At 59.0% G+C, this 19676-nt stretch overlaps 2 protein-coding genes across 26 annotated transcripts in view; one reads left to right on the forward strand and one right to left on the reverse strand.

Annotated features, from left to right (window-relative positions):
* The window catches only part of DHX30 (DExH-box helicase 30), a 28716-nt gene extending 13321 nt beyond the window's left edge, over window positions 1-15395 (forward strand). For 6 of the 7 annotated variants that reach the window (XM_016149808.2, XM_016149810.2, XM_016149809.2 and 3 more), the window contains 18 exons: window positions 2117-2247; window positions 2855-2965; window positions 7509-7801; window positions 8283-8403; window positions 9102-9251; window positions 10930-11082; window positions 11350-12186; window positions 12463-12538; window positions 12624-12728; window positions 12998-13173; window positions 13417-13623; window positions 13713-13794; window positions 13866-14059; window positions 14163-14322; window positions 14411-14568; window positions 14660-14763; window positions 14840-14979; window positions 15070-15395. In XM_016149808.2, the coding sequence (XP_016005294.1) occupies window positions 2117-2247; window positions 2855-2965; window positions 7509-7801; window positions 8283-8403; window positions 9102-9251; window positions 10930-11082; window positions 11350-12186; window positions 12463-12538; window positions 12624-12728; window positions 12998-13173; window positions 13417-13623; window positions 13713-13794; window positions 13866-14059; window positions 14163-14322; window positions 14411-14568; window positions 14660-14763; window positions 14840-14979; window positions 15070-15323 (3452 nt within the window). In that variant the 3' untranslated portion in view covers window positions 15324-15395. Of the gene's footprint in view, window positions 1-61; window positions 293-2116; window positions 2248-2854; window positions 2966-7508; window positions 7802-8282; window positions 8404-9101; window positions 9252-10929; window positions 11083-11349; window positions 12187-12462; window positions 12539-12623; window positions 12729-12997; window positions 13174-13416; window positions 13624-13712; window positions 13795-13865; window positions 14060-14162; window positions 14323-14410; window positions 14569-14659; window positions 14764-14839; window positions 14980-15069 lie in introns of those variants that run through there. The other variant, XM_016149807.2, reaches the window with a different exon arrangement.
* A 449-nt stretch (window positions 15396-15844) lies between these two features.
* MAP4 (microtubule associated protein 4) overlaps window positions 15845-19676 on the reverse strand; it is a 54564-nt gene continuing 50732 nt past the window's right edge. For 14 of the 19 annotated variants that reach the window (XM_036219128.1, XM_036219121.1, XM_036219127.1 and 11 more), the window contains 2 exons: window positions 18204-18393; window positions 17838-18079 (listed from right to left, as the gene is read on the reverse strand). In XM_036219128.1, the coding sequence (XP_036075021.1) occupies window positions 18072-18079; window positions 18204-18393 (198 nt within the window). In that variant the 3' untranslated portion in view covers window positions 17838-18071. Of the gene's footprint in view, window positions 18080-18203; window positions 18394-19676 lie in introns of all 19 variants that reach the window. The other 5 variants (XM_036219131.1, XM_036219126.1, XM_036219118.1 and 2 more) reach the window with 3 other exon arrangements.

The raw sequence follows: 19676 nt of genomic DNA on the forward strand, positions 1-19676 counted from the left end.
GGTCCGCCCGCCCAGCAGGGGGCGCGCGAGCCGCCCTTCTGCGCCGTCCCCGGCTCCGTGGCCGCGGGGGCCGGCGGGAGCGCGATGGCGGCCGCCAGGAGGTTCATGGCGCTGGCCGCCGGCGTTTCTCCGCGTCTGCGGCCGCCCGGTCCCCGTGCCGCCGGGCGACAGGGACGCTCGCGCGGCTTCTCGTCAGGCTGTGCCCGCCCTGACCGCACCAAGGAGGCCGCCGAGGCCGAGGCAGGGGTGGCCCCCTGCAGGCCTGAGGAAGGCGACGGAAGCATGGTGAACGGTGAGGGCAGTGGCGAGGGCGGCCGGGCGGTGACGCCCTTGACTCCTGGGAATGGCAGAGTTAGGGGCGCGGGCCGGGGTCGGGCCTTGGCGGCTGGGCGCGCACTCCGATGGTGGCCAGGACCTCCATCCCTAGCGGGCCGCAACCCTGCTCTTCTAAAGCTCAGAGTGGCACAGGCCCAAATGGACCCCGAGCGTGGAGGTTCTAGGACTGGAGGGCCCGCACCTGGCAAGAACAGGTGAGAGGCGCGGGACCTCGAGAGAGTGGGAGAAACAGGTAAACCGTCTAACTCCTGCAAGGATATGGGATCAGTGGTGAGAGCATGGAGGGTAAGCGCATCCTCACCAGTGTGGGAAGCACCCCAAAGTACAACTTGGGACTTCAGGATCTCAAATAGAGACAGAATGATTGCTCTGATGGACCCAAGCGCTGTCCCTCCTGAAAAGTGCAAGGAATGAAACTGGTGAGAGCATCCCTGCCCGCAGGGGTGGCTAGGGAGAGCCGGCCCCTGCGTGTCCTGTAGAGCTGGAGGCGGTACCGGGCACACGTCTCTTTATACTTGTAGGTCTAGTGGCTGCTTAAAGTTAGGTTCTCTGTGGGATCAAATGCTCATGAACATACTTAGGTAGTTCTCTTTCTTGACTGCTTGATTCTTAGTTGCTTTACAAGTTATCATTTGGAGGGAGCCAGAGCCAGACGGAATCCGCCCTCTTGGTCAGTGGCACAGGGGTCTGCCCTGAGGAAGCAGCCTCAGCCCAGGCAGCAGGGTTACATTAGAACTCCTGGAGGAGCCTTTTCAAAGTACAGAGCTTTCTCCCAACATCACCACTATTTTCAAGTGCGCTGTAGGGGTTGGGGTGTCTGTCCAGGGCTGTGAAAAGCTCCCCAGGTGATTTATTGACTTATGCAGGTGCACATGGGTGTGTCTGTACCCTTTACGAGGTTCTTTTTTGGAGCTGGTTTCAAGTTGAATATAATGCTATAGACTGGCTGGAGAATGAAAGGCTTCCCATCTCCTTCACAAGGGTCGGACTGTGCATTTCTTGAAGGGGCTACTCTGGTGCTTTGGGGCCTTTCCTTCTGTTTTTAGCCACTCCCAGCAGGCTTCTTTGTGGTCTGGCTAAGCCCTGTGTCTGGCGCTAGCTGCCTTTAGGTAGACAACTCACTCGTTTGTGCTCCAGGATTGATTGATCCAAGTAAAAACAGGTACCTCTGGTGTCTGATGCTGCCTGCCACAACTTGACTCCAGTGAACTTGGGGAAGGAATAGTTCACACCTGTGTCTCAGCTAGGGACATCTCTAATCAGTATCCCTACACATAATCTGACTCTAGGGAGGCCTTTTGCAGAGTGCTGAGGTAGAGTTAAGAGCTGGGCCAACCCTCCCTTCTGCGTGTCTTTTATTTTAGGGAGGGTCTTGCAGTGTCTTTGATCTCCAGTTTGTGTCTGGTGGATTTTTGTTTTGTTTTGTTTAGTGCCTTCCTCCAGACATCAGAATAGAGGGTTTGTTGCCATTTAGGCTTCTGTAGCAGATGTGTTAAGTTGGGAGCTTGGGGTGGGAGGAGGATGCTGGCTGGTTACCTGCTCGGCTGTGTAGGTCACTGGTCCTTCTCCTTCAGGAGGTGGTCACGCAAGTGGGTCTAGCCCCACGCTTCCTTTGTAGACCCCGAAGCCATCCTCCCTCCTTTTCTAAGATAGTCCCGGGTGGTTTAGGGTCATGAGCCAACATCCCCAGTATGCGGCCCAGGGTTGTCCTGATGCACACACACCCTATGGAGTTTTTGAAAGAAGAAAACAACTAATTCTTTTGTTCTTATTTTCTTAGCTTCTAGGGACCTATTAAAAGAGTTCCCACAGCCCAAAAACCTTCTCAACAGCGTGATTGGAAGAGCCCTTGGCATCTCACACGCAAAAGACAAACTGGTCTACGTGCACACGAATGGACCGAAGAAAAAGGTAACTCCTCTGGTGGCGGGGGGACATGTCAGTCCTACTCTAAGGAAGGAGATTGGCTGTCCTTTCCTACCTCAGCTTTCTTTGTCAAGGAGGCCATTTCTGAGTTGAAAATAGTCAGCAGAGAGTCCCAGAGCAAAGCTAGGTCTGAAGGAAAGCCTGGTTTAGGGCGAGGGAATGCAGGGCAGGTGAGGCGAGTTCTCATCTTGTGTAACGCACGCCCACCCCCCCGCCCCCGTCGGTGACTGGTACTGCGGGGGCGCAGGATTGACGTGACAATTCCTGCTCCTGCAGTCCCGTCGGTCCTGGGCCCACCGAGGCATGCTGGTGGGCTGTCCTGAGTGAAGATTTTTAACATTAAAGATGGGTTCCACCTTGCCCTCTGGCCTAGGACATGGTACTTTGAAGAAGTAAAACGACTTGAGGTGGGACGAATGGCTTGAGGATGGGACACTTGGGCCTTACCAGGGGTCGATGATGGGGTGGGTTCTGTCCTGTGCCCAGCTCTCTTGCCCTAAGGTCACGGCTTTGCTGTCGATTCTCCATGTGATTCGCAGCGACTCTGCAATCTGGAGAGGCAAGGGTCCTGATTCTGCCTTCTCTTCCCCAGAAAGTCACCCTCCACATAAAGTGGCCCAAGAGCGTGGAGGTGGAAGGCTATGGCAGCAAGAAGATCGACGCCGAGCGGCAGGCTGCAGCCGCGGCCTGCCAGCTGTTCAAGGTGACCCTCCTGTAGCGAAAGTCGTGCAGACCTCCCGCCTGGGGAGCCCCTTGCCCCTCGCTCTGATGGTCCTTCAGGGAGAGGGCGACAGGGTGTTGACCCACTACCTGTCCCGAGCCCTCCCCACCTCGTGGTTCCTTTCTTGACATTCAGCCCACGAGGGAGTGTTTTTCCCCCGCTGTAGTCATCTACTTTTTGTGGCTCGAAAACCCACCGAGGAACCTCTGTGTGACGAACGTGTTCTGTATACGGCACGTGGATGTGCTTCCGTTCGGGTTGGGTTTCCTCCGCCCGTTGTTTCACGTGGGTCTGTCCCTGTAGCCACATGTCCTCTCTTAGTCGTGACGGAAGCGTGGTGGTCGCCGCCCTCACCTCCCGGTGGTCGGGCACGGCTTGCTTTCAGGTGCTGGTTACCAAGCGTTGACTTACGAGACCTTCGGTGTTGCTCGCCAACCTTTCTTCATTCCTAGTTGATTCTGCCAACCGCAGGTCTCCGTCTCTGCTCTGATAAGGGCAAAGCTGTCAACTTTGTCCTTCGTCTTCTCTCCTGTTCATGGTCTCCAGGCCTTCACGGTATTGCGTCCTTCCCCCATCTGCTGTCCTGGGCCTGCACACCACTCTCCTCTGTCCCTTCTCTGTGCCTCTTCCACACCCCCTCCCACCTTCTCATTTACTCTTCAGATCCTTCTTTTGATTCTTTAGACATCAGTGCTGCTCTGACTTCCGTCGGCCCTGCTTCTCCTACACACAGCTTCCTGGGCTGTGGCTTGTGTGTTCTCCGCTGCCACTGTTGCGATCACTGGTCACCTTCACATCTGCACAGAGTGCGACGTGGAGCAGTAGCCACCAGCTGATTGGTGACGGACTGGCACCATGTTTTGCCAGGCTCATCGGCCTCTTGGTCTTTGCGCTGCTTGAATGGGCTTTGGCAGTGCCAGGCAGCTCTTCCCCGGCCTCTGGATTACACCTGCTTCTCCCCTTTGGGGCATGCCAGGTCCTGGTCCTCTGCCAGCCTCAACATCTCTCTCTGCCCATCTCTTGTCCTGTCTTAGAGGCTCAGCCATCCTCTTTGTTGAGTGTCTCAGAAGCCTCTGTCTGCCGTAGAGTCCTCCTCCCTCGGGTTCTCAGCAGGGGGTGGCAGGGCAGGGATTTTGCCACCCTGTGGACATTTGGCAATGTCTGGAGACATTTTCGGTGGCCACAGCTGCAGGAATGCTAGCGGCGTGAAGCCAGGGGTGCTTCCTCCAGTGCACAAAGAACTAGCTGGCCGCAAATGTCAGTGGTATCGAGGGCGAGGGGTTCTTCCTTCTGCAGATGTGTGAAGGTGCTTTAAACCCAGCCTATGGGCAGCGGTCACGATCACGTTCTCCGCAGTCTTTTCTCTGTTCTCTGTTTGTGTTCATGGCCTTTTTTTATTTGTGTGTCTGATTGTGGTAAAATACACAAAATATAAAACTTAACCATGTTAACCATTTTTAAGTGTACAGTTCAGTAACATGAAGCATAGGCATGTTGTCCTGCACTCCGTGTCCAGGATTTCTTCACCTTTGCAAAACTAACACTGTCCCCATTAGACAGCTGCCCCTGGCACCCACCATCCACTTTCTGTTTCTGTGAATTTGAGTAACTCGCATAAGTGAAATCCTACAATATTTGTCTTTTCATAACTGTCTTATTTCACTTAGCGTACTGTCTTCCGAGTTCATGTTGCAGCGTGCGTCAGATTTCCTTCCTTTTCCAGGCTGAATAATATTCCATTGTACGGATAGACTATTTTGTTTAGCCATTCTTCCGTTTGATAAGGCCACGTGGGTTATTTCTTTTGGCTACTGCAAATAATGCTGCTGTGAACGTGGGTGTACAAATACTTCTTTGAGACCCCGCTTTCAATTCCTGGAAGTAGAGTAGTTCTATAGCATATGATAGTGCTACTATTAACTTTTTGAGGAACCACCGTACTGTCTTTTTCGCCGGCTGTACCATTTTACATTCCCACCAACAGTGACAGGGTTCCAATTTCTCCACATCCTTGCCAACAATTGTTTTCTTTTTTTAGTAGTAGCCATCCTAATGGGTGCGAGGTGGTGTTTCACTGTGATTTTGATTTGCATTTCCCTAACGATTTATGATGTCGAGCATTTTTTCATGTGCTAGTGGCCATTTGTTTACCATCTTAGGAGGTAAACAAATGTCTGTTCAGGTCGTTTGCTCATTTTAATCCGGTTGTCTGGATTTCTTTATTGTTGAGTCACAGCAAGTCTTTATATATCCTGGAGTTGATCGCTCTTTCATTCTCCGGCACGTGCGCTCACAGTTCTTCAGCTCTTCCCACTTCCCCACACCGGATGTGCCCAGGAAGGGCTGCCCTCACGCTGGGTGCGAGGCGCTGGCAGCACAAGGTGCTAGTGCTCTGAGCAGCCGCGGCCCAGTGGGATGGCGCCACGTGAGGGCAGAACTGCACCGGCTTCCTGAGTGGAGCACACTCACCTGCAGAAGAGGTGGAGGTCTGCAGGGAGCCGGGGCGAAACAGGCACTCCGGGCCCAGCGACATAGAGCTGGGGCTCGCGTGCGTACCGAGGCGTGTGAACGTGGGCGTGGGTGCCCCGGTGTACGGACGGATAGGCGGGAGCCAGGACCCTGGGCCTTTGATGTCACAGTAGGCATTTCAGATTGATCCTGTGGATGCCGGGTCTGCTGACTGGGGGTAATTGCCAAGTTCTCCTTTAGGAACAGCCACCAACGACAGTAGCATTGGGCCAGACCAAAGACAGGGACACTGGAAGGCGAGAACGCCAGTAGCAGCAGTTGGAGGAGGTGTCTTCAGAGGTCGAAACGACAGGGGTGGAGAAGCACGAGCCGGCACTGGGAGCTCTGGAAAGGAGGCCGGCGGGGCTGGGCTGTGGGGCGAGCGGGAGCACAAGGGAGAGCAGCAGAGCGGGCCGAGGGATGCTGAGTTTGCACGGGATGGCCCGGGGAGGGACGCTGAGTTCGCGCGGGATGGCCCGGGGAGGGACGCTGAGTTCGCGCGGGATGGCCCGGGGAGGGATGCTGAGTTCGCGCGGGATGGCCCGGGGAGGGATGCTAAGTTTGCGCGGGATGGCCCGGGGAGGGATGCTGTGTGTGTTTGCTGTGTACTCACACCCACCCATGGACGGCTGTGTGCGGCGCCCTCCTCCCCCTCCTGATGCGGACGGACTCCTGCTGTTCTCATGCATCTGTTCCCACATGCGAACTTGAGAAAAAAATTGTCAAGTGCCCAAGCAGCCTATCCAGACTGTGGTTGGGATTTCGTTACACTCATGGATTAATTTAGGCTTTTGTTTTTCACACGTAAGAATTTTATCATCCAGGAACATATGTCTCCCTGAATTTAGGTCCTTTTGCCAAGTTTTGTACTTAAAAAAAAAAAACCTATACCTTTCTTAAGTTCATCTTAGGTAGGTTATCGTTTGTTGTTGTTATGAATAGAATTATTTTTACAACTGCAGTTGTTATTTCAAAAACCCGAGAAGAGTTTTGAGAAGGCAAGGTGTGGGCACTCCCCAGCTCGTCATGCGTCGGGCGGGGCTGAAGCCCCCCTGCAGAGAGGCGCCTGGACTGGCACCTGCTCTCCGCTGTCACGTGGCCCTCACGGCAGAAACCCCCTTGGCGCCTCCCTGCCTGGCCGTGTCGCCTTTACCGCTCCCAGCTGGAGTCCTGCAAACCTGCACTTGACTCACACCGTGCTCGTTGTCCTCCTGGCTCCTCACTCGCTCTTTGTTCCTTTGACCCCGGGCATCTGCGTTTCTGTTCCGCCTCTTAGATTCTGAGCTTCTTGAGGTCAGGGACTAGGTCTCATCTCTCCGGCTGCCGATGCTCCAGGAGCTTAGCAGGTTGCTTTGTACATGCCAGAGGCTTGGTAAACATTCTGTTTGATTCTCTCTCTAGAGAACAATGACACTATAGTACTTTTAAAAATTATAGTTTTGTATAAAAGGCTTTTAAAAAGTTGCAGTTTATTTCTAGAATATTTTCCCAGCATAGGAGTCTTTATTTTTTCCCCCCGAGGTAAGTACCTCACTCACTCCACCCCAGTACCAGTCCCATGCAGTGATGCTGGCGCCCCTCTCACGTTCCTTATTGCTTTAGGGAACAGTATCCTCTGAGCTTCCCCGGGGAGCGAAGGATTCTTGTGTCAGAAGGTATGTCTTTCATGGCGTGGGCAACATACGTATGTCCTAATCGCCGTATTCACTGAGCCTTCTTGGATCACTTTGTGAATGTATCTGCTTCCCATTGCCCTGTAGGGTTTTTGCTTTTTTTTATTGTTTTTTTTTTTTGTCTTTGTCTGATAAGAGTAAGAAATTATCTCATCATTTTCATTTGTCAAAGCTAGACATTTTTAGTGTTCTTGGCCCAGTTCTGGACGAGGGGCTGAGGCGGGTAGACAGGTGAAGAGGCATGGCGTCTACACGCGGATCTTTTGGTGTGACTGGCCAAGTTCCAGGCGTGCTGAAGTGTGAGGGTGGTATGGACCCTCAAAACGTCCCTTTCCACCCCCCAGGGCTGGGGTCTGCTGGGTCCCCGGAACGAACTATTTGATGCAGCCAAATACCGTGTGCTAGCCGACCGCTTTGGCTCTCCGGCTGACAGCTGGTGGCGCCCAGAACCTACCATGCCACCCACTTCCTGGCGGCAGCTGAATCCCGAGGGCATCCGGCCAGGGGGACCTGGGGGCCTCTCCCGCTCCTTGGGCCGAGAGGAGGAGGAAGATGAAGAGGAAGAGCTAGAAGAGGGGACCATCGATGTCACCGAATTCCTGTCCATGACCCAGCAGGACTCCCACACCCCACTCAGGTGCGGCTGGAGGCAGGGACGCAGGGGAGGCTGGGTGCACCTTGACGTGGGAATGGGGTGTTCCCGGGAGCCTTGTCAGGCGGAGGCGCCCTTGCCCCACCTCTCCGCCTGCGTACCCCATTATCCACCAGTCTGCCTGCCCGCTCCTGGGGGAGAGCCAGCGTGGTCTCGTACTGCGTGGCTGGGCTTTGGCAGAAGAGTGGCATGGCTCTCCCCTCGGGCCACGCTTGGGTCCTGGAGGCCCAGCAAGCCCTCTGCCTGCCCATCACCCCCTTACGTGTTTGGGGAACTGCAGGAGCAGCCATGACACGTGTCCGTGCGGGTCGCAGGCCAAGCAGAAGCGCCCCGGCTGCTGTCCTCTCTGTGCCCCTCGGCCGCCTGCCGCAAAATCCCGGTGTCTGCCCCCGGGGTTTCCAAGCCTGGGGTGACATTGGCCTGGAAGGAAAGCGAGCTTTTTCACTGAAACTTTTGGTCCTCCCAGGGGGGGTTCCCTTGAAATGACAGATGATGACAGTGCTATTCGGGCTCTGACCCAGTTTCCGCTTCCCAAGAACCTTCTGGCCAAGGTGATTCAGATAGCAACATCGTCCTCCACAGCTAAGGTGAGTTGAGTCTCCTAGAAGTGCGTGTGGGTGGGGAGCTGGCGTGGTCGTGTCTGGTTTGCTCCAAGACCAGGTAGGAGGGAAAGCACAGGTGTGTGGGAGGGCCGAGGCCGCCTGTCCACCTAGTCCACTCCAAGGCCAGCTGGGGATCCTTGGAGGGCGAGGAGGGTGAGGCGGGTGAGGCAGCGGGGACAGAATGGGAGCCAGAGCGCGGGCGCACGGGGAATGGGCGCGGACCGCGGAGTGGGAGGCCCATGTCTGTCTTGCCGAGGTGTGAGTTTCACCTTTGCCATCAGGCTAATGGGCTTCGGCCAACAGAGCTGCTCTCCAGGTCCAAGGCCTTCTTCCGCAGGATGTGCTTGGCGTTCAGCACATGCTGACAGCTCCAGCCCGCAGCTGCCACCACACCTCTTTGCCTCGAAGGTGCTGAGAGGACGGGGTTAGCAGGGCAGGTCTTGGTATTGCCCAGACACTGTCTTCGGCTGAGATCACGGGACAGGAGCAGCAAGTCGAGGCGGGGCGAGGCGCTGCTCCGCGGGGCTTGCTCCTCTCTGCACAGTGGCGCTTCTCGCGTGGCTGGTGTTTGGCAGCCGCTGAGCTGGGGGTTAAGTCCATCTCTGGGTTGCTCGGTGGTCTGAGAATGCCACAGACATCTTCATTCCCTGCCTTTTTATAACTACCTCTCGCCTTCCCTGTAGAACCTCATGCAGTTCCATACTGTGGGCACCAAGACCAAGCTGTCTACCCTGACCCTGCTCTGGCCCTGTCCCATGACCTTTGTTGCCAAAGGGCGCCGCAAAGCAGAGGCTGAGAACAAGGCGGCGGCCTTGGCCTGTAAGAAACTGAAGGTGAGTCCAGGAGGGGCCCTGGCGTGACGCGGCAGGTGCCTCGACGCTCCCTGCTACCCTTGCAGATCGGTCCACTTTTCCAGGAAGTGACATCCACCATACCAAGCCTCTGGCCGGGCACAAACGTATTCTTGTCAGGCTGTGTGGCCACTGCTTCCAGGACCTGCCCACAGTCCCTCTGGAAGTGCTCTGCCTGTGAGCTCAGCCTTTTCAGCACTGTTGGCAGAACCTGGGCGAAGCTGGCAGGAGACATGCTCATCATTCTGGATGGCGTAAAGCTGGAGAAATGGTACCTATGTTGAGTGGCAGGCTTGGTGTCTAGAAAGGTCTTTTAGAACCTGGGCTATGTGGCCAAAACAAATAACAGGACGTTTCTCTGGAGTGAAGTTTGATCAGCAGTAAGGTGAAGGCCATGTGGCCTGCAGCTGGCAGAGTCCTGGAAGAGGCTCTGGACTGCTTGAGAAGCTAGTGACTTGAACCCATGTCGGTCGAGTTTTATTTTGCAGAACGAGACATGAACAAGGCCCTGGTTTACTCTGAATGGTCATGCGTGGCTCTGGGAACTGCATTTTAGATACAGCTGATGCTGAGATGTAACGAGCGCCTGGAGAATGACAGGGCCGGGGACAGGGAAGTGGTCACAGAAGACGGAATAGATGTGTTGTTGCCTGTGGCTCAAGCATAACTAGGGATCATTGGGAGACCTTGGACAAGGTCTGCATTTAGCTTGGTAGACACAAGCACTGGCGGCCAGAAGCTTCGCAGCCACTGGAGTCCTGTCTCGGGCGGAGCGGCCCCCAGCTGACAGCGCTGTTCAGAGCTGCAGGCTGGCTGCTGGGCAGAGCGCGCTGGGAGCCTCGGCAAGGTGGCTGCGTTGGCACCTCCCGTGGTCCAGGGACTGGATCCCTGACCTTGAGGTCTGCCCAGAGGCCAGAGGAAGGGGGTTGGTCCCCCCAGGGATGAACTGCTTAAAGAAGGAAGTATTGGATCTAAACTTTAGAGGGAGGGCGGAATCCTGACGTGACAGGTGATGGGGACACAAGACTAGGAAAAAATGACGTTTTATGCTCTTGCCTGAGGTTTTCTGTCTGGTGAGGTTGCTTTGGGCACGTAGGGAAAAAGGATGCAGTGTTTCTCTTCCAGTTGCTTGTTTTATCAGATAGCATCTTCCATGTATATTTGTGTGTTGGGGTCACAGACATAAGGGGTGACATGCAGAGAACACAGCGGGGATGGACTTGGGTGAGGCCGCGAAGGCAGAGGGAGCTTGTGAGGTGTGTCAGCGTCGTTAAGGGCCTGGCCCACCTACCTTACAGGCCGCCGTGCTGGGGATTCGTGGAGGTGAACTTGGGCTGTTGGGGACCCAGCTGCTCAGTGGGAGTTTCTCAGCCCCGCCGCCTTCCTGACAGATGTGAGGCTGTTCTGCTCATGCATGTCAGGGCTGGCTTTTTTTTGAATTAGTTTGATTTAGTTAATTTCTTTTCTTTCCTTTTTTTTTGGTGGAGATATACATCTTCTGGGTCCCTAATTTCTCTCTCCTGTATCATGTCAGCCGAAAACCAACATCTCTTAGGAAAGAGATTGCTCTGCACGACTTCCCTTTGGAGCCCTTGAGTCTGGCTGGGCTGGTTCTGGGGAGGCAGGGGCACAGACCGGGCCATGCGTGTCCCCTCTGCAGAGCCTGGGCCTGGTGGACCGCAACAACGAGCCGCTTACCCATGCCATGTACAACTTGGCTTCCTTGCGTGAGCTGGGCGAGACCCAGCGCCGGCCATGTACCATCCAGCTGCCTGAGCCCATCCTCCGCAAGATAGAGACCTTCCTCAACCACGTAAGAGCCCCTCACGTCCTTGCCTGCCTCCGTCGTCTTCAGATTGAAAGCGTCCACCTGCAGCAGACAGTATTAACTCCCCATTTACCCACTGAAGATGAAGCCTTGGAGCACCCTTGCCCCAAGCAGCCCAGCTGTGCCCACAGGTCGTCTGCCCAGGGGCCTGGGGCACAGTGTGTGACCCAGCGAATCACATGAAGAGGGTCTGGGTGCAAGTGAAGGAGGCGGTAATTCTCTTTCATCGTTTTGTTTGCTTCTGTCCCCTAGTACCCCGTGGACAGTTCATGGATCTCCCCAGAGCTCCGGCTGCAGGGTGATGACATCTTGCCCTTGGGCAAGGACTCAGGGCCCCTGAGTGACCCTATCACAGGAAAGCCCTACGTGCCCCTGTCAGAGTCAGAGGAGGTGCGTCTGAGCCAGAGCCTGCTAGAGCTGTGGCGGCGGCGAGGGCCCATCTGGCAGGAGGCCCCCCAGCTCCCTGTGGACCCGCATCGGGACACCATCCTCAATGCCATTGAGCAGCACCCAGTGGTGGTCATCTCTGGGGACACGGGCTGTGGGAAAACCACGCGCATCCCGCAGCTGCTGCTGGAGCGCTATGTGACCGAGGGCCGAGGTGCTCGCTGCAACGTGATCATCACCCAGCCGCGCCGCATCTCGGCCGTGTCGGTGGCACAGCGGGTCAGCCACGAACTGGGCCCGTCCCTGCGCCGGAACGTGGGCTTCCAGGTGCGGTTGGAAAGCAAGCCCCCAGCCCGGGGCGGCGCCCTGCTCTTCTGCACCGTGGGCATCCTGCTGCGGAAGCTGCAGAGCAACCCCAGCCTGGAGGGCGTGAGCCACGTCATCGTGGACGAGGTGCACGAGCGGGACGTGAACACGGACTTCCTGCTCATCTTGCTCAAGGGCCTGCAGCGGCTCAACCCCGCCCTGCGGCTGGTGCTCATGAGCGCCACCGGCGATAACGAGCGCTTCTCCCGCTACTTCGGCGGCTGCCCCGTCATCAAGGTGCCCGGCTTCATGTACCCCGTCAAGGAGCACTACCTGGAGGACATCCTGGCCAAGCTGGGCAAGCACCAGTACCCACCCCGGCACCGGCACCACGAGGTGAGGGGGCCCAGAGGAAGGGCCCTTCCTCCGTGGATTTCGCCCTTCCTGTCTCTGGGGCTTGGTGACCGAGGGCAAGTTACCCTTCCCAGGCCTCGCTTTCGTGATAGAAACAGGAATGATCAAACAGGAGTGATAGAAACGGGAACGATGGTCTCCACGGCCGCAGGGGTGTGGTGAGGGTGCCGGTGTCGTGTCGGATGCCTCAGCTCGCCGTGTTCTCTGTGCGACACCTTGCCTTGGGACTGTGACTGTGGTTTTTCTTCTTCCCCCCAGGCTGAGGACGAGTGTGCACTCGATTTGGACCTTGTGACCGATCTGGTTCTGCACATCGATGCCCGCGGGGAACCAGGTGGGTGCCTCTCCTCCCCCGCCCCGCACCCGCCCCGACCTCGGTCTTCTGGAAGCCAGCTCACGCCTGCGGGGCCCCTCTCCAGGTGGGATCCTCTGCTTCCTGCCTGGCTGGCAGGAGATCAAAGGAGTGCAGCAGCGCCTGCAGGAGGCCCTGGGTGTGCACGAGAGCAAGTACCTCATCCTGCCAGGTGAGAGCCGTGTGCGGGGCCTCATGGCACCCAGACACCCGCCAGCTTCGCCCTGTGTTCTGGGGACTGACCCAGCTGGGACCCGAGGGGCCTGGGTTTGTGACCGGGCTGCACTGCATTTTGCTGGCTGGCTTTGCAACTTTCCTGGGCTTACTAAACCTGGGCCTCACTTTCAGGAAAATGGGGTGAAAATCCTTGCCTTGCCGTCACCACGGGGAGGTCCTGGCCCGAGCGGTGCCTGTAACCTGTGTGTGCTTGCTGCCCACCAGTGCACTCCAACATCCCCATGATGGACCAGAAGGCCATATTCCAGCAGCCACCAGTTGGAGTGCGCAAGATTGTCTTGGCCACCAACATCGCTGAGACCTCCATCACAGTCAATGACATCGTGCACGTGGTGGACAGCGGCCTGCACAAGGAGGAGCGCTATGACCTGAAGACCAAGGTGGCACCCGTCCCCAGGGCGCAGCCAGCCCCGGGGGAGAACTCCACGTTCCGGGGTGGTCCCTGGCCCAGTCGGCCTTGGACCTGCCCTGTGTTTGGAGAAGGCCACACCTGTGGAGTCTCAGTGTCCCTGTTGGGCTGGGGCTGTTGAGGGCTTAAATGAGGTGATGGCCAGGCATGGTGTGGGGGGCACTGAGCAAGTCCTGTAGGGTGTGTGTTGCTGCTCACCTGCCCCCTCCCCCAGGTGTCCTGCCTGGAGACGGTGTGGGTGTCACGAGCCAATGTGATCCAGCGCCGGGGCCGGGCGGGCCGCTGCCAGTCGGGCTTTGCCTACCACCTGTTCCCACGGAGCCGGCTGGAGAAGATGGTCCCTTTCCAAGTGCCGGAGATCCTGCGCACGCCCCTCGAGAACCTGGTGCTGCAGGCCAAGATCCACATGCCGGAGAAGACGGTGCGCAGAGGCGCCGTGGGGCAGGCGGGCCTTGGGCGCGGCAGGCGGGACGCAGGCTCACGGGGGGCTCTGCTGTGTTCTGGCTGCAGGCAGTGGAGTTCCTCTCCAAGGCCGTGGACAGTCCAAACATTAAGGCAGTGGACGAGGCTGTGATCTTGCTCCAGGAGATCGGTGAGTGGGCAGGGCCGGGCCGGGCCTTGGAGAGGCTCTCCAGGGCGGGCCTGACAGCTGAGCTGTTGCAGGGGTGCTGGACCAGCGGGAGTACCTGACCACCCTGGGGCAGCGCCTGGCCCACATCTCCACCGACCCCCGGCTGGCTAAGGCCATAGTGCTGGCCGCCATCTTCCGTTGCCTGCACCCGCTGCTGGTGGTTGTCTCCTGCCTCACACGGGACCCCTTCAGCAGCAGCCTGCAGAACCGAGCGGAGGTGGACAAGGTCAGACCAGCCCCTGCCATGGCCTCGGCACTCCCCGTCACCCCTGCACCACCTCCTGTCCTCGAGCCCTGCCCGTGACCCTGGTACCGTCCTCCCCTCCCAGGTGAAGGCACTGCTGAGCCACGACAGCGGCAGTGACCACCTGGCCTTCGTGCGGGCCGTGGCCGGCTGGGAGGAGGTGCTGCGCTGGCAGGACCGCAGCTCCCGTGAGAACTACCTGGAGGAGAACCTGCTGTACGCGCCGAGCCTGCGCTTCATCCACGGTCAGCGGAGCCCCAGCCCGGGCCACGAGCTGCCGTCTGCCTGGCCTCGGCTCCAGGCCACGGGTTCACCCCAGCTTTGCCTCCGCAGGACTCATCAAGCAGTTCTCCGAGAACATTTATGAGGCTTTCCTGGTGGGGAAGCCCTCGGACTGCACCCTGGCCTCTGCCCAGTGCAATGAGTACAGCGAGGAGGAGGAGCTGGTGAAGGGCGTGCTGATGGCGGGCCTCTACCCCAACCTCATCCAGGTGCTGCCTCCGGGACGGGACGACCAGGCCCCCGCCTTTCCCATCCCCAGCTCCTTGCTCAGCCCACCCATCTTTCCCTGCATCCCCGCAGGTGAGGCAGGGCAAGGTGACCCGGCAGGGCAAGTTCAAGCCCAACAGTGTCACATACAGGACCAAATCAGGCAACATCTTGCTGCACAAGTCGACCATTAACAGGTGGGGGGCAGGCCAGCCCGGGCGGGGCAGCTCGGATGGGTCAGAAGGGTGGCCTCACCCAGCTTTTGTCCTCCAGGGAGGCCACACGGCTACGGAGCCGCTGGCTGACGTATTTCATGGCTGTCAAATCCAACGGCAGCGTCTTCGTCCGGGACTCCTCCCAGGTACACCCGCTAGCTGTGCTGCTACTGACCGACGGGGACGTCCACATCCGTGGTGGGTACCTGCGTGCCTCTCGGCCCACTGTGCCTCTGTCCCCGAGGGCCTGGCCTCACTCTGGCTCCCCACCACCTTTGCTTTCCCCAGACGATGGGCGCCGGGCCACCATTTCCCTGAGTGACAGTGACCTGCTGCGGCTGGAGGGCGACTCGCGCACCGTGCGGCTGCTGCGGGAGCTGCGCCGGGCGCTGGGCCGCATGGTGGAGCGGAGCCTGCGCAGCGAGCTGGCCGCGCTGCCGCTGGAGGTGCAGCAGGAGCACGGGCAGCTGCTGGCCCTGCTGGCGGAGCTGCTGCGGGGACCCTGCGGCAGCTTCGACGTGCGCAAGTCAGCCGAGGACTGAGCCCCGCGTCTGCCGGGCTGTGTACAGAGTGCAAATGTTTATTTAAAATAAAGTTCTATTTATCCCTTGTGAGCATCGCTATCCTCTGGGGGCGCCTCTCTCGGGGCCTCAGCACCCTGGGTGGGGGGAGGGGGGAACCACAGTTCCCCAAACTGAGGGAGTGTGAAGGCAGGGAGGCTGGGGGACAGGCTGGGGCCCAAGGTCTTGGGGGAGGAGGGGGCTTAGAGCCACCCTTTTGGGAGCTTGAACCGCCAGTGCTGGCAACTGACCTGACCCTTGGGCCAGCCCAGTCTTGTCACAGTGTGCTCCTGTAGGTCCCCACACCATGGGTTGCCTGTTGCTGCTGTCACAAGCTGGGCTTTCCCTTGGTTGTAACCACGTGTTCACAGATGAAGAGGCTGTGGTCATCAACTACACCATGCACACTGGTCCCCTGGTGCAAGGGGACAAGGCAGGGGGTGGGTGTGGACGCTGAAGGCTCAGACAAGCCAGGACATACAGAGAAGGACGGACCTGCGTGGTGGGGCATCATGAGCTTTATTTACTCTTGACATCATGACAACAGAATCACAGACTGACACGGGTAATGGCTGAGCCATAAGCAAATCAGGCAGAGACGTCCCACCCCCGATGACCACAGAGTAGTACACAGCACACGGGCCTCTGGTCCTCACCCGTCAGGGCCACCACCTTAGCCTCTGGCTGTGGGACCCCTCAGGGAGCTGCGACCAGGCCATCCAGACAGCTCTACTTGGGTCACCCCCACCCCCACCCCCACCCCCACCCTTGGCTGAAGTAGTGAAAGGACCCCGGAGCCCATGGTCCACGACCACAGGGAGGGCGCAGGTCCCCCGCAGGTCCCGCGCCCAAGACCCCGGTGCCCTGACCTCCCGCTCTGAGAACCGCTCTGAGAACCGCCTGGTCTAGAAGCACTTTCTCCACGAGACTTGCAACTTCCTGGTGCGTGCGTGGGAGCTGGGGCTGTGGTGGCCCACCTCCCCACCGACACGCTGCCTCAGAAGCGGGGAGGCCTGCCCGCCCAAACGCCCTCACTCTGCGAGGAGAGGAGCGCGAACCTGAGCCTCAGGAGGCACCCCGACCTGCCCGGCTCTGCGGGACAGCAGCAGGGGGCCGAACCTGAGCCTCAGGAGGCACCCCGACCTGCCCGGCTCGGCGGGACAGCAGCAGGGGGCCGGAGGGCGTGGCCCGAGGCCCTGCCAGGGAAGCCCTGAAACTCCCAGGCCATTTCACTGCAAACCGGTAGGTTTTAATCCTTTATTAGAAACCATGCAAATTTTAATACAAAAAAATACAAGTGCAGTAAGAGTCTTCGTGCCAATACGATTCCCGGGACTTCTCATTGCAGCCACCCCGAGCGGGCCTAGCTGGGACACCCCGCAGGCTGGCCTCGCCTCGCCTCCCGCCGCTCCAGTCAGAGTAGCAAGGACGTGGGTTGGCCCCAGTCGTATGCCTTTATTTTTAAATTTCCGGACCTGATTCCCCACGACCTATTCCGCGCGCTCTGCACATCTTAGGCTCCCTGGTAGCCGAGGGCCCAAGTGTCCTCGGCCTGCAGGATTTTGACCTCCGTGGCCTGTTCCAGCCCTGACCTTGTATCTCCCACCAGATCCCAGGAATGAGACAGACAGAGATGCCAAAACCAGCCTCTTGGTTAGAAAAGAAAAGCAGCATACACGCACAACGCAGAACCACCCGCCCGCTCTGAGCAGCCCCCAGAGCATGCCCTGTCCGCTGACCCCATGCCGCCCGCCCTGCCCACCATCTCCAGGGTCCCGAGCCGCCCCCTGGGCAGCCCCCAGTGCCTGACCTCCTGGCTGGAGGCTTAAGGATCTCCCCTCCCTGTCTCCTTTAACACCTGCTGAGGACTTTCATTTAGACATGACTTCAACCTGCAAAACTATTCCACCAGTTTTTAGAATATTTAAAAAAAAAAAAAAAGGGATAAAACAAGAAAAAAGTATGACAGCAGCTAGGCAGGTACGGGAAGCAGTGAGGACAGGCAGCACTGGCCCCTAGCTAACTTGCGGCAGGAGGTGTTTGGCACCAGCCACGTCAAAGGGACAGGCAATGGCTTAGCGGGCTCCAGGGGACGCAGTCAGGGCCGGGCCACCACCACTCGGGCGGGCATTCCACTCCTCCCTCCAGGTGGACCCAACAGGGAGGGAGGGAGGAGGGAGGGTATGTCGGTTTCTCTTGGGTTTGGTCCAAAAAACCCAAAGAGGGGATTGGAATCCAGTCTCCTCTCTTAGACACCCCCCCCCAAGACCCTAGGTCAGCCTCCCCCCAAACCCCACCCCCCACAGCCCTCCCTGGAGCAGGGACGGGAAGATGGGACAGAAGCAAAGCAAGGCCCGGGCCTGGGGCAGGGGGCGGAAAGAGGTGTGGGGGGGTGACAGCTGCTGCCTTGGGCAAAGCGAGAGGGGGGGAGGGGGGGAAGGGAAAAGGGGAGGGCGCGCCCGAGAGGGCTGCCCGACCCCGGCGGTCACAGGTCTAGTGGGCGGCCCGGGGAAGACAGCCAAGGACACGGGCGCCTGGGCTGGGGCCGCCGGGGAAGTGGGGGGGACGGGAGACAATGTCGGCCCCGTGGTCGGTGCGGGCCCTGGCGTTTGCCCGGAACGTCAGCCTGTAGGTCTCAATCTGCAGGGACACGGGAGGAGGGAGGGAAAGGGTGACGAAGGAGACAAGGGGGGGACAGAGGGGGTGGAAGACGAGACCAGAATGTCATCGTTAGATGCCTGGAAAATAAAAGGTTGCTTCGTTAAAATTTAGGCCACACTCTGGTCAAAAAACAAAGGCGCTTCAATTTGCAGCCAGTGGCAGGGTCCCTGGCGGGCCCTCAGGCCAAGCCCAGCCACTTACTTGTCTCCTGGATCTGGCAGTCCAAGGTCTGGGCCTCCCTTTGGTCACCACCCCCTGCCAAGGTGGTGTGGCCACTGAGGCCACTGGCTGAAGTGGGGGCGCCAGCTTCGGGCGCTGCCTCGGGGATGGCCGGCTCCTCCCCAGCGGGGGGGCCCGGACACGGAGGGGCCTCGCTGCCACCGCCCTCCGTCTACAATGAAACAGTGGGGGAGACAGTGCAGGGTCAGTCCGAGAGGGAGTGGGATGGGGGGTGGAGGTGGGAGTCACACGCAGCCCCCGCCCCGGCCGCCCCCGGATGGAGCTGCTGTCATCTGGGCCCGCCCCACCCATGGGAACGACTGCTGGCCGGGCGGGAAGGCACGGCCTGGCTAGTCACATGCTCTGGGAGCTTCCTCTGTGACAGGCCTCTCTGAGAGGTGCCAGGCTTAGCTAGGCCAGCAAGCCAGCTGCAGCAAGCCGAGGCGCCGTCGCGGGATGGGCCCGGACTCGGCTGGGAAGCGGTGACGCCGCAGGCCAGTCGGCGTTGGAAAAATAACTCCAGAAACGATCAGGGAAGGGAGAAAATGCCACATGGACACCAGCGGCGGGGCTGGAAGGCTGGTGTGAATCCTGGTCTGCACGCGGCCCTGAGCTAGTGCCCCACAGACACAGACGAGAGGAGGGTCGGGACACGAACCAAGAGCCTGTGACAGAGCCAGGACCCCAAAGTGCTCGAGGCGGCCAACCAGGGCTTGACTCCGCACCGCGGGAGGGCGGGCCGAAAGCCTGGCTGGGGTGGCCAAGCGCGGGCTCTCCAGTCACAGTGAAGCGGCACTCGGACCCCTCCCCACGACCTTCCCCCGCAAGCACTGAAGCCTGCAAGACGCCGGCCCCACCCGCCACACAGTACAAGGGGCAGACGGCCACCTCGGCATCTCGGCACACAAAGGGTCTCACAGGACTGTGGAAGGAGGGAGGGCGGGAAGGAGGCGGGGCGGGAAGGAGAGGCCCAGGCCGGGAAGCCCTGTCGCCCGAGCCCTACCCCAGAGCCCTGGCCCTCGCAGGCCACAGGCAGGCCCTCCGGAGGCAGGCCCACACCAGGCCTGCTGTCACGCTGCTGTCACGGGCGGCTGAGCACATGCCACTTTGCCCCCAGGCCAGGCGCACGGACTTGCATAGAGCATGTGCCCACACCTCCTCTCGTGACGTAGCTGGGGACAAATACCGTGCAGCCCACCCGCCCTGTGGTGACCTGTGCCCCAGCCACAGTGTCTCTGAAAATGGCAGAGAAGAGCTCAAAAAGGCCGGCAGGGCACGGTTCTCAGAAGGCTGTCTCCGGCTTGGGCCTCTACCTCTCCTGCCTCGCCCAGGTCTGATGATGATGGGAAAACAGCAATGGTGTGGGGACATGACTTCTGAAGAGACCGAGCGGCGGTGACAGCGCCCGCCCACGGGGACCCAGACTCCACCGCGCACCCCGCCGGGCCCCAGCTG

The sequence above is a fragment of the Rousettus aegyptiacus genome, unplaced genomic scaffold (assembly GCF_014176215.1).
Source record: "Rousettus aegyptiacus isolate mRouAeg1 unplaced genomic scaffold, mRouAeg1.p scaffold_m13_p_4, whole genome shotgun sequence".
NCBI lineage: Eukaryota > Metazoa > Chordata > Mammalia > Chiroptera > Pteropodidae > Rousettus > Rousettus aegyptiacus.